At 45.6% G+C, this 13,044-nt stretch overlaps 1 protein-coding gene across 1 annotated transcript; it reads left to right on the forward strand.

Annotated features, from left to right (window-relative positions):
• The first annotated feature begins 9,742 nt into the window (after positions 1-9,742).
• Positions 9,743-12,448, forward strand: LOC121774417 (golgin subfamily A member 6-like protein 6). The gene is made up of 3 exons (XM_042171297.1): positions 9,743-10,471; positions 10,709-11,065; positions 11,996-12,448. Exons 1-3 carry the CDS (start codon positions 9,743-9,745, stop codon positions 12,446-12,448), a joined length of 1,539 nt encoding a protein of 512 aa, XP_042027231.1.
• The last annotated feature ends 596 nt before the right edge of the window (positions 12,449-13,044 follow it).

The following is a 13,044-nucleotide window of genomic DNA, read 5'->3' on the forward strand; positions in this document are numbered from 1 at the left end:
GGGATCAAACCGATATCGCAAATCCTCCAAAAACGTACCCCAGGTGATGACAATGTTATTGGCGCAGTAGTTGAAAATTCATTCTGCTGTCGGGGGTCAAACAACATGACCACATAGTGCAATCGATCCTCGTCAGGCATCATCAAGTGGTCGAAGTAATACTGCACCCGAGAAATGCAGTTCGAGGCATCTTCCCCATCGAAGTATGGGGCGAACATCGTCACTCCCCTCTTGGAGTCGTTGTAGGACTGCCCGCGTTGATATGGCGGGTCCCAGCACGACAGCTAAGCGTGCACAAACCAAACCGGTCCGGCTGTTAACCGCCGGTTCGGGCCTGCCGGTTCATGAACCGGAACCGGGACCGGAACCGGCGGTTTGAACCGTCCGGCGGGTTGCCTGTTCCAACGAGCCGGTTCAGGGTCGAAGTAATGTTGAACCGTGAACCGGCGGTTCGCCGGTTTGAACCGCCGGTTCAACCGAATTTTTTTAAAATAATTATTTATAAAAATTGATTTTTATATTTATAAACAATTTTTACAAATAAATGAATACAAGAAATTCATAATAGCCCATATATATTTGATGGGCTTGTGAATTTATGAAACTATTCTTGGTTGTTTCTCTTTTATAGAGACATCCTTGAATGTTTTATGTTTCACTTTCGATGTGGGACAAAATCATTCTTGGTTATTTCTGTTTTATAGAGTCATCCTTGAATATTTTATGTTTCATTTTCGATGTGAGACAAAATAATTCTTGGTTGTTTCTCTTTTATAGAGACATCCTTGAATGTTTTATGTTTCACTTTCGATGTGGGAAAAAATCATTCTTGGTTGTTTCTCTTTTATAATGACATCCATGAATGTTTTATGTTTCACTTTCGATGTGGGACAAAATATGTTGAAGTATTTTCTTTTATAATTACATGTTTAGAGCATTCATTCATCTTTTTCCAATGTGGGATACAAAACTTTCTTTTGACTTCTACTTTTCTTCATGTTTTGTATGATATATATAAACAAAATCATTATTCAAATATATTCTTGATTGATAAAAATAAAGAATTATTGAGAAATATGATTTGTATATAGAAAATATTTATTTGTATAATAATTATTGTTAGGTTTATACAATTTGTATAGGAATTATTCTTTCAATGTGTGTAATATTATTTATTAGTTAACATATACATAAATTTATAAACATAAGTGATAAGTCGTATTCTAGGCCTTTGTTACGGGTCAGTATGATGTGCAAAATTGATTATATCTGCAAAACAGTTGCTTAAAGTGTGCAGGTTAAGTGTTCTAGCCAGTAGGGAAGTTTCGGAATGTTCAGGTGAAAAAGGGCGCCAGCATGATCTCATACTGATCAGTATTCGTGCTGAAACGGCTTGAGATGGAGAAGACGGATAGCTGGGACGGATTACCCATAATTGAGGGCAAAGAAGTCATCTCACCGCAAGGTTTTACCCTAAAATCAAGGGTAAGCCTCTCTATAAAAGGAAGCCACTTGGAGAGAGAAAATATATACACATTCACTCATTCACCACCATCTTTAGGTAGAGAGTTCTCTCGGTAATACCAGTCTTTCAGCCGTGTCCCGCTTCTTGCCTCGCCGCAGCCATGATCACCTGACGCCCAGATGTTCCCAGATGTTCCCGGAGTACCAGTCATCCTTGTTCCAGCCAGCAAGATCATAGTTTAGAGATTCCATCGCCCGGAGTGGCAAAACACTTTTATTTCACTTTCGTAGTTTAATTTACTTGCATTTTCCTTACGTTGGATCTTTGTTGCTTTTGGGATATTTTCTGCTTTTGAAGTGCTTGTTGAAGATCCGAACGTGTTTATGCTATGAAGTTGATTTCCGTTTCGTTTATGGTGTTGTTTTCTTTTCCTTCCTTGCCTAGTTAGCCTAGATCTAAAGTTTCTTTGTGTTTTAAGTGCTGGACCTATAATTTCTGTTTTACGTAGCAAGTTTCTCTAGGATAGTATAATCTGGCACTGTTTGATTGTGAAGTAAATCGTTGCATACAAAGCTTAGTTTTAATTTCCGAATCGTTCGTCCATGTTGACCAGTATGCAGAAGTCCAGCTCCAATGTTTGATTTCAGATTTGATTTCGTTGTTTTAGATCTGTGTTCTCGAGTTGTTAATCTGTGTTTTCCGTGTTGAATCTAAATTTGTTATCTGAGTTTTGGATGTGTTTGTTGAAGAAGATGGCGTCTATTTCAATTGGAGGGGACCACTTTTGCTTTTTAGAAGCTTTTGCTTTTGTCCTTCACCTTTAGTACACCCTGCAGATCTGTCAGCCTAGTCACCACAACTACCACTTATTCTCTGCTTTTCTGTTTAGCCTTTTATAGTAACCTAGTATTTTCCGCATATTTTTTGTTACACCGCATCCACCATAATTCCACGTACACTACTACATGTCGACCACCATTCACCCTTCCTAGTCAGTAGGACACCATCTTAATTTCCAGTCTAGGTAGAGACTCAACCCAAGCGTGGTAGCTAACCAAACCTTCCAATATATGACCGCGGTAGTTTAAACGCACCATCTCTGTGGGATTCGACCCTTATCACCACTATACTAATCAGTAGGGTGGGTTGAGGAATCTTTGAAACCAGGGTCTAGGCTTAGTTAGGATCTCTATCCCGACCATTAGGATATATCCTTGCTTGAACGACACCTACGCACCCCTGTTGTCCTTCAAATGGCGTCGTTGCCGGGGATGGATGGCGTTTTTGAGTTGCTATTGTGTGTGTTACTTTGGTGTATATATTGTGTATGATTTTCCTTTTTCTTTTCATTTCAGTTTATGAGCAGTAGCTCGCCTCCTGATCAGTGGAGGCCGAAAATACTCAAGCGAGGAACTATACTCGTAACCACTCGTTCTGGCCTGTCGACCACCTTGTCTGACCTAGGCACGAGTAGTGACGAAGAGAAGGGCACCATAGAGGGACCAATACCAGAAGAGAAACCACTGTTGGAAGGCATCCCAAGGGAAATGGCCAACCAGGGAGATGAAGACCCGGAGATCGGGACGCTAAACGCACATACTGAAGGAGAGCCCCCGCAAGCCATAGTCGTTACTCCAGGGCAAACCGCCTGCGATGTGAAGCCTCATGTGATCGCGATCCTACCTACATACTGTGGGAAGAGCTATGAAGGGCCGTATGAGTTTCTTCATGAGTTTTGTAAAATTTGTAGGGCGCAGAGGAGACCAGCAGGAGCGACTGAGGATGATTATAGGCTGAAGGCTTTGCCATTTGTGCTCAAGGGAGAAGCTAACACCTGGTTCATGCGCCTGCCCCCCAACTCTATTGAGACTTGGGCCGATTTCAAGTCAGCATTCCTGGGCGAGTTTTTTCCGTCATCCAAGACAAGCGCGCTGAAGAAGGAAATAACTAATGTGAAGCAAGGGTATGATGAACCCTTGAGTGATTGTTGGGCAAGATACATGGGTCTTTTGGAATCATCTCCCAACCATCGCATGGCGGACATTGAAGTACATCATACTTTCTACGAAGGTATGAACGCGGTAACCAAGGACCTGGCAAATTCATCGTCAGGAGGAAGCTTCACGCAGCTATGGGTCAGCGAAGCGAAGAGAGTCCTAAGGAAGCTACTGAATGCAAAGAAGAGTATGACCATTCAAGGGAAGGATACAACCGAGAGCGGGCTGCTGTTGCCTCGTCTACTGATCAGGAAAATAAGCTGGAGCAGAAAATGGATTTGAAAATGGAGGAGCTGAAGAAGTCACTTCTGAGTGCGATCGAGAAGAGCACTCCATCACCTCCCCCAGCTGGGAGTTACAAGGGTGCAGAGCAGGGAAATCAAGGACCGAACTATGAATCGCCTAATGACTTCGGGAATATGGAGCAAGTTAATGCTGCGGGGTACTTCAATTCTAGTGGGCATTGGATACAAGGTAAACAACAGGATGCACCTTGGAGGGATCATCCAAACTTCTGATGGGGTGACGGAAGCCAAAATCTGAACCAAGGTCAGAACCAGTACAACCCCCATCCGAACCAAAACCCTAACCGTGGAACAGCAAACCCAGACTACCAGCCCAACTGGTCAGGAAGAAACCAACAATCCCAAAACCAAAACCCACAAAACCAGAACCCGAACCCTGTCTATGTGCCACCCCACCAGAGAAACTTCCAAAATTTCCAAAATTAGCCGAACCCAGGACCCCAACAGAACCAAAATCAATTCCAAGGCCAGCACCAGAGTCATTATCCTCAAGATCAGTACACCCCTCCTGCCCAGTATAACCAATACCCGCCTAATCAAGGCCAGCAAAACTCCCAGAACTATCAACACCAAGGGCCGAGTCATTTCCAAAATTCGAACAAGCCAAGGAGATCTGTTGAGGACATGATGGGTGAAATGCTAGCGTCACAACAGAGCATCAAAGGAGAATTGCAATCCCATAATGAGGTCGTGCAGGGGATGCAAAACGCCCAGAAGGAACATAAGGCAAACATGGATATGATGAATAGGCAGTTAGCTCAACTGGCCAGTTCGGTGGGTGATTTGAAGGGAAATGCGGGGAAACTCCCATCTACAGTCCAAGTGCCCGAAAAGGCAAATGTGAGTAAGGTTACGTTGAGGTCAGGAACTACTTATGACGCGCCTCAACCGAAACGACCTAGTGGAGAATCCAATGGAACGAAGATAGGAGGCGATACCATTCCAGCGGAAGAATTAGGGAGACCTATGCCTCGGATGCAGGATCCGTTCTTCTTGGATGATACACCAAGTGTAAGAGGTGAACCCGACACCCTACTGACCAGGAAAGAACCTCCTCAAGAGGAAGAGCCCAGAATGGAGGCCCAGACCCAGGAACTACCCAAGAAAGACTCCAAGAAGGTTGCTGAGGGACCAGTAGAGGAGAAAAAAGGGGAAAAACCATTCCCATTCCGATTTGTTAGGAAGAGGAAGAAAGAGAACCCGGTTGACTACTTGTCAATTTTTGGGAAGTTGGATGTCACCATACCATTCCTCCAAGCCGTGAATCTACCCCCTCTCGGGAAATTCATAAAGGACTTCATAGCCGGGACAGCCCAGAAGGATGGCAAGATTATGGTGGAAGGGATAGCGTCAGCAATAGTGCAAGAGAAGTTACCACCCAAGAGAGCCGACCCAGGTATGTTCACCCTACCCATAACTGTAGGAGATGTGAAGGTCGAACATGCAATGTGTGATTTGGGGGCATCTATAAATGTCATGCCATTGTCTATCCATAACCGGTTGAAAGGAGTGAGGCTGTCAAATACTAGGGTGTTGATCCAACTGGCTGATAGGTCATGCATAAGTCCTGAGGGAGTTTTAGAAAATGTGTTAGTAAGAGTGCATGATTTTACATACCCTGCTGATTTTTATGTGATCAAAATGAGTGAGCATGAAGCGAGAGAGTCTAGTGGAGTCTTGTTAGGAAGACCTTTTCTGAGAACGGCCAAGACAATAGTGGATATGGCTGAGGGGACTATTTGCATTGATTTTCATGGGGAGAAGTTTACCTTCGATATAAATGATGCCATGAAGAAACCCATCGATTCTGAAAATCTATGCTATGTTGATGTGATTGACCCCCTAGTCCAAGATTTTCTTGAGACCGAACTATTGCAGGAGAAAATCCAGGCTTTAGATGTTTATGAACAGGCTGACATAGAAGCTGCTGCATGGTGTGATCTGATCAGTAGCCAAGGGTTGACTGATGAAGAAATAGAAGTAGGGATCAAGGAATTCTGTCAGAAATCGGAGTTCATTGGAACCGCAGGGGCTCAGCTACCAGTCAGTATAGAAGAACCATCAGAGGGAGATTTAGAAAAAGAAGGAGAGACTGAGAAAAACCCTCTACCCGAAGACACACTTCCACCCCAAGTTGAGCTGAAGAAGTTGCCACCGAATTTGAAGTATGCCTTCCTTGGAGAGGAGAACTCATATCCAGTGATCATCAGTAGCAGCCTTACGAAGGAACAAGAGGCTAGGCTACTGACCGTGCTGAGCAAGAACAAGAAGGCGATTGGATGGAGTCTTACAGATTTAGTTGGAATTAGCCCCGACGTCTGCATGCACCACATTAGGTTGGAGGAAGGAGCGAAGGCACATCAAGATGCTCAAAGGAAGGTAAACCCTAACATGTGAGAAGAGATATTGAAGGAAATCTTGAAGTTGTTGTCGCTAGGGATTATCTATTCAGTACCGGATAGTGAGTGGGTCAGCCCGATCCACATGGTCCCAAAAAAGTCGGGCATCCAAGTAGTTCAGAATGAGAGGAATGAGCTGATCCCAACGAGGCTAGTCACGGGCTGGCGAATGTGCATCGATTACCGTAAGCTGAACAATGCGACCAGAAAGGACCATTTTCCCCTGCCTTTCATCGACCAAATGTTGGAAAGAATAGCTGGGAAGAAGTTTTTCTGTTTTCTAGATGGGTACAACGGGTATTTCCAAATTTACATAGATCCTGAGGACCAGGACAAGACCACTTTCACTTGCCCGTTTGGAACCTATGCATACCGTCGCATGCCTTTCGGCCTATGCAACGGTCCAGGGACGTTTCAACGCTGTATGATGAGCATATTTTCCGATTTGATTGAGGATTGCATAGAGATATTCATGGATGACTTCACAGTTTACGGAGACTCGTTCGACTCTTGCCTTCGCCATTTGGATATAGTTTTGGAAAGGTGTCAAGCAAAGAGTTTGGTTTTGAACTTTGAGAAGTGCCATTTTATGGTCACCGAAGGGATAGTTCTAGGACACGTGGTCTCAGAAAGAGGTATCCAAGTGGATCGAGCCAAGGTGGATGTTATATCAAAATTGCCATTCCCTACTGATCAGAAGGGAATAAGGGGTTTTCTGGGGCACGCCAGATTTTATCGAAGATTTATCAAGGATTTCTCCAAGATCGCCCAGCCCCTTACCAGATTACTTCAGAATGACATGGTGTTCGTTTTTGATGAGCAATGCAAGGCTGCTTTCAATCTTCTCAAGGAAAAGCTGATATCCGCACCTATCATAAGGGCTCCTGACTGGAACCATCCTTTTGAAGTAATGTGCGACGCCAGCGATTTTGCGGTAGGAGCCGTGCTGGGTCAGAAGATCGATGGGAAGAGGTACGTAATTTTTTATGCGTCCAAGACTCTAAATCAAGCCCAGCGGAATTACGATACCACTGAAAAAGAGATGTTGGCAGTAGTGTATTCTTTTGAGAAGTTCCGGCCATATTTGCTGGGATCCAAAGTCGTAGTGTATACTGACCATGCAGCGATTAAGTATCTGATTGCCAAGAAGGAATCCAAACCACGCTTGATCCGATGGGTACTCTTGCTACAAGAATTTGATTGGGAGGTGGAAGATAAGAGAGGAGTCGAGAACAAGGTGGCAGACCATTTGAGCAGAATAATGCAAGATGGAAACGGTGAGGAAGTACATGACAAGTTTCCGGAGGAACATTTGTGTGAAGTGATTTTTGCGCCCAGAAAAATTGATTGGGAAGAAGTTTTCAACCTTACTGGTCAGAATGATACAGCAAAAGGAAAAGAGAAGGTAGGGCAAGAGCCATGGTATGCGGACCTGGCCAACTACCTAGTAACTGGAGAGCTTCCAGAAGTACTGAGTGTTACCAAAGCCCAAAGAATGAAGGTCAAGAGTGAAGCAAAATACTACTTTTGGGACGACCCCTATCTGTGGAGAGTAGGGTCCGATCAAGTGATAAGGAGGTGCATTCCTGACTGGGAGCAGCGGGATGTTTTAACACACTGCCATTCGTTAGCATGTGGAGGGCACTTCAGGTCTAAGAAGACGGCCAGGAAGATTCTGGATAGCGGCTTTTACTGGCCAACTCTCAACAAGGATGCGTACGAGTTCTGCAGGAGCTGTGAGCATTGCCAACTGACCGGTGGAATATCTGCCCGGGATGAAATGCCGCAGGTACCTGTAATAGTTTGCGAGCTATTCGACATATGGGGAATGGACTTCATGGGTCCGTTTCCTTCATCCTATGGGAATCTGTATATCCTAGTTGCCGTAGACTACGTCTCCAAATGGGTAGAAGCCAAGGCCACAAGCACGTGTGAAGCCAAGGAGGTGGCCAAGTTCTTAAAGAGTCATATCTTCAGCCGATTCGGTGTGCCCAGGGCGATCATATCCGATCAAGGTACACACTTCTGTAATCGTACAATTGAAGCCTTAATGAAGAAATACGGCGTGCACCATAGACTATCCAGCCCTTACCATCCGCAAGCAAATGGTCAAGCGGAGATTTCTAACCGCGAGATAAAGAAAATTTTGGAGAAGACTGTGAACACTTCTAGGAAGGATTGGAGTGTAAGGTTAGAGGATGCTCTCTGGGCGTATCGAACAGTCTACAAAACCCCCATAGGCATGTCCCCTTACCGGATTGTTATTGGGAAGAAGTGCCACTTACCGGTTGGGATCGAGCATCGAGCATACTGGGCAGTACAGAAAGTGAATATGGATGATACAGCCTGTGAAGAGGAAAGGAAGCTGCAACTGCAGGAGCTTGAGGAACTTAGATTGGAGTCATTCGACTCAGCCATGTGGTACAAAGAGCGAACTAAATTGTGGCATGATCGAAATATGAGAACTAAGGAGCTCCATGTTGGCCAGAAAGTACTACTCTTCCAGTCAAGATTGAAGCTTATGCCAGGGAAACTCAAGTCCAAATGCACAGGACCTTACATCATAACTGCACTCTGATCTAATGGGGCAGTGGAAATTTCAGGGAGTTTTCCTAACTCTGAACCTTTCATAGTTAACGGACATAGGGTAAAAATTTTTAGGGAGAATAGTGAGGTGGGTGTAGTGGATGAAATTCCACTGCAACCACTTACTACGGTTGTCTACTGATCAGTAAGATAGGAATTTGGAGTTCCACGTGGCTAGTTTCCTTTTGAAAATAGTTTGCATATACTGGCCAAGTAGAATTTCAAATCGCCTAAGGAAGATGTAAATATTGTAAATACGTAGTTAATCTTTGCATGCAAGATAATTTCTAAAAATCTAAAAATATTTTCGGGCCTTAATTTTAATTTGGAGTACACATTGACCAAGGGATTACTTATCTGGTGCTATTTCAAATTTTATTTAGGTGCCCGTTTGATTTAGTTTCTTTTTTTAGGTAAGTATGGGGGAAATTATGGAGAGGACGATAATTTGAATGAAGGCTTGTGCAACTTTTGCAGGGTGACAGCTGCTAGAGTGGCGCGTGAGCAGAAAGAAGGGACACGCTGACCAATCAGAGGCCAACAATCTCAACCGCCTCCCTTCTGAAGCGTCGCGACCGGCAACCCCTGATAGCCGGTTACAACCACCTGCAACTGCTCTCTCTCACCCAAATTATACCCACCGTCCCAACACTTTCCCCTCACAAACCCTCATTTTCAAATTCGCTTTCAAGAAATTCTTGTCCATCTCTCTCACGGAAACATCATTCTCACCCCAACTCTCTCCAAGATATCAAACCCTACTTTCCACCACTAAATCGCAGAATTCCGATCATGGGGAAGAAAGCATTCGCCAAGAAAATCAAACCGAGCCGCCAAGAAACCCAGGAGGCACAACCACAGCAAAATCCACCACAACCAGCACCGACCGCTCAGCCACCCCCTATGATTTCCATGGATGCCATGATGGCATTTCTTCGTCAACAGGACCCTACTCGGGACTGGACGGCGGCATTGGTTGGTTTCGGTCAAATGGGGGGCGTAGGAACCGCACCCAGTGAAATTCCACCTGCACCGGTCAGTCACGCAGAGGAACAATCAGAGGAGGGATCTTCATCGGCGACCGCGCCGTTGGAGACCTCTGTGCCAGATTCGGCGGAGCTCGACGCTGTCGCCGCCTATTACGACTCCGACCCTGAGGAGCGTAAGAAAAGGGCCAGCCAGGAAGAGACAACCCATGAAGGGAGTGGCAAAACGGAGAGAACACCTACTGTGGAGACCGTCAGTCAAGAAAGGGTTAGGGAAGAAATAGATCTGAACGAATCGGCACAGAAGCTCAGCCTTATGACCGATACGGAGTTTGAGTCAATCGTGGAAGAGGTAAACCGCAGAGAAGATACTGCTTTGATGGCTGAGGGTCTAGACCTCGCATCAAGGTCAGTAGGAGAGGTTGAGAAAGCCGTTACAGGAACCACACCGGAAGGTCATACTTCCCAGTCAGTAGAAGGGAAGGAGGAAGTACACGAAGAAGAGAAAGAGCCGGAGCCAGTAGATCCCCGAGTGGAAGTAGGGGATGGTAGGATGCAAGTAGGAGAGGAGGAACCAGGTGCCGAAATCCAAGAGCCAGAACCAGAGGCGCCTCCAGTAGTGAAGCCCAAGCCCATAAAGCGGAGCTTAATATTGAAGGCTGATCCTAAGGCAGACCGGCCTAAACAGCACAGGGTTTCGCAGAGATGCTTGGAAAAGTGGGCAGCTAGTAGGGTCAAGCCGAACACAGAGGCAGATCCCGTGGAAATCTTGAGTGAAGAGGAGAAGACCACTCCCACAAAACCTGGGAAGGAGTCTTTACCTGTTACTGACCTAGAGGATACTGCAATGGAAACCAAAGCGGTCTCTCCAACACTGAGTGGCCAAGGTGAAGAGGCTGACGGGATGGCTGAGGGTCTGGACCTCGCATCCAGGTTAGTAGGCCACAAGGAGACCAGTCCTACTACCCAGGATCCACTTTCAACACAAGCTGATAAAGAACACGAAGAAGAGAAAGACAAAGTTGACAGAGAGGAAATGAGGTACCGTGAAGAGAGAAAACGAAAAGGGAAGGCCCCTATGAAGAAGAAGTCCGGCAACAAGAAGTCACGTACAGTGAACACTGGCATAGTGATCACTGGGGCTGCTCAGAGGACCCCATCCAGCCAACGAGAGCAGAGTGATAGTGAGTATGAGATCAGTGAGGAATCTGAATCGGCCAGTGATACGTCCATGGAGGATGAGGAGTACAAGGAACAGCAACTTCCGAACGATCATCAGGAGTTATTACATCCGCCGGCGAAGAGACTCCGATATAAGCGCTGGACAGTGGACCTTACTGATGAACTGGTGGAGGAGATGAAGCTCTTCGACTCGAAGGAGCTACAGAAAGCTTTCGATAGTAAGGATGAAGGGAGTAAGCAGGTGAAGAGCGGAAAGATACTTCACATTTCTTATTTGGATGAGTTAGGTGTCCGCGAGCAGTTTCTATCTTATTTGCACGCGTTAGGATTCCAATGGTTGTTGGAGAATGGGGATCCTAGTGTCCCGGTTAGATTAGCAATGGAGTTTTTCACGACCTTTAGATTTAAGGTCACCACTGATCTAGATGAGGAGTGTATCAGTTTTAGGCTGTTTGGAGGAGAGATACGGATGAGTTTGATTGAGTGGACCGTGCGTCTGGGAATGTGCAGTCTAGAGGAGGCCATAGGGCCTGAGTGGAGAAATAGGGAGCGGGGAATTCCCCGCAGACATGTGGAATTTGAGCCCCAGGAGGCCTGGGAGGAACTTACTCACCCTGATGCAGGGCAATTCCAGTCCACTATTTCTCGCTCCGTTCATTTCAACAACCCAATTCTGCGTCTTGTACAGCTTTACCTGGATTTCAATTTATTGGGGCAGTCGAACTCCACTGTTAGGACATCGATGACGGAGTTATATCTTCTCTGGTGCGCCAAGCAAGGGAGGAAGTTGCATCTGGGTTTTTGGACCGCCTACCAATGCCATCTAATTGCCACCCACCCAGCGAGGAACCTCACTCTCTGCCATGTCTTGGGAGTGTTCGTCAGAAACAACATTATCATCACGGAGGCCGAAGATTTATCCGACCAGATCATGGTGGGTCCTCCTGGTCTTTTTGATACACCTTTATTCGTCCGAACGAACACCATTTACATGAGGCAGGGCGCACCCCAATTCTACGCAATGGGAGAAGAAGCTGTACCGACTGGGAGATCTGCAACACATCCGGGAACACAGGATCAGGAGCAGAGACAAGAAAGGATGGAGAAAGCGATGGAAGAAGTGAGAGAAGAGAATAACCAGTTGAAAGCGGAGGTGATGCGATTGGCATCGGTGGTGGAACGAATGTTGAAAGGGGCTGCAAAGCAGAAGTTGTTGGCTCAGAGGCAGGCCTCGATGGAGGTGATAGTGACGGATTTGGGAAAGGAGAACTACAAGATGCAGCAAGCAATGAATGTGATGTTATCCAATATCGATAGCATCCTAGAAGAGATGACCCACCAGAGGAAGGAACAAGCTGTTGAACCTAGTGGCCATGGAGGCCGAGCTGATGAACCGCAAGTACCTGAGACAGAAGAAAAGGAGACCGATGTGCCGGCGCATGCTGAGGAGCCGGCGGAATTTGATGAGAACCAAGATGGAACTGAAAAGGAACCACCTGCGCCGCGAAGGAGCAGGCGTCACCGATAGACCACCCCACCTGACCAGTTAGTTTTCTTTTTATTTTTCAGTTTTTAGTTTTTCGTATTTTAATTGTGTTTTGTTTGTTTAGGTAGTATAAATTCTGTTTGTGCGCAAACCCCATTCATAACACTTGGCCTATTTTATAGTCTAAGTGTGAGAAGTAAAGGGTTTGTCTTTTTGGCGCATATGTCTGTGTTTTTTGTTTTTCGTAAGCATGCCGACTCACACTTAGCCCATTGCATGGCCTAAGTGTGAGGAGTTTTGTATATATGTGTGTTTTGTTTGTTGGGTTCTGTTTAGGTTTTCAAACTCTCCCACTTAGCCTATTCCATAGTCTAAATGTGAGAAGTTTTAGTTTTAATTTGTTGTTTTTGTCTGTTTGTCTATGTGTCCATCATACTGGCCTTTACCTTTTCCACTTCACAGCCCTATCTGAGGGCAGACACTTGTGAAGTGGGAGGGGGGACGCAATGACCAGTATGATGAGTATGTATATATGTGTAGTCGTTGTGTTTGTGCTTGTGATAGTGACTTGTTAGGTCTAGTTTTTTCTTTTGTGTGTTGATTGGGCTTAAAACTCAACCGTCTTGAGCTGACGGTGA

Source organism: Salvia splendens, chromosome 17, assembly GCF_004379255.2.
Source record: "Salvia splendens isolate huo1 chromosome 17, SspV2, whole genome shotgun sequence".
Taxonomy (NCBI): Eukaryota; Viridiplantae; Streptophyta; class Magnoliopsida; order Lamiales; family Lamiaceae; genus Salvia; species Salvia splendens.

Bases quoted from the DNA above. Each gene is read 5' to 3' on its own strand.
- LOC121774417 (XM_042171297.1), top strand. From the start codon at position 9,743: ATGGGGGGCGTAGGAACCGCACCCAGTGAAATTCCACCTGCACCGGTC. The intron at 10,472-10,708 runs GTCAAGCCGAAC...CCTACTACCCAG, and splicing joins AAAAGTGGGCAGCTAGTAGG to GATCCACTTTCAACACAAGC. The intron at 11,066-11,995 runs GTGGACCTTACT...CCGGGAACACAG, and splicing joins TCCGATATAAGCGCTGGACA to GATCAGGAGCAGAGACAAGA.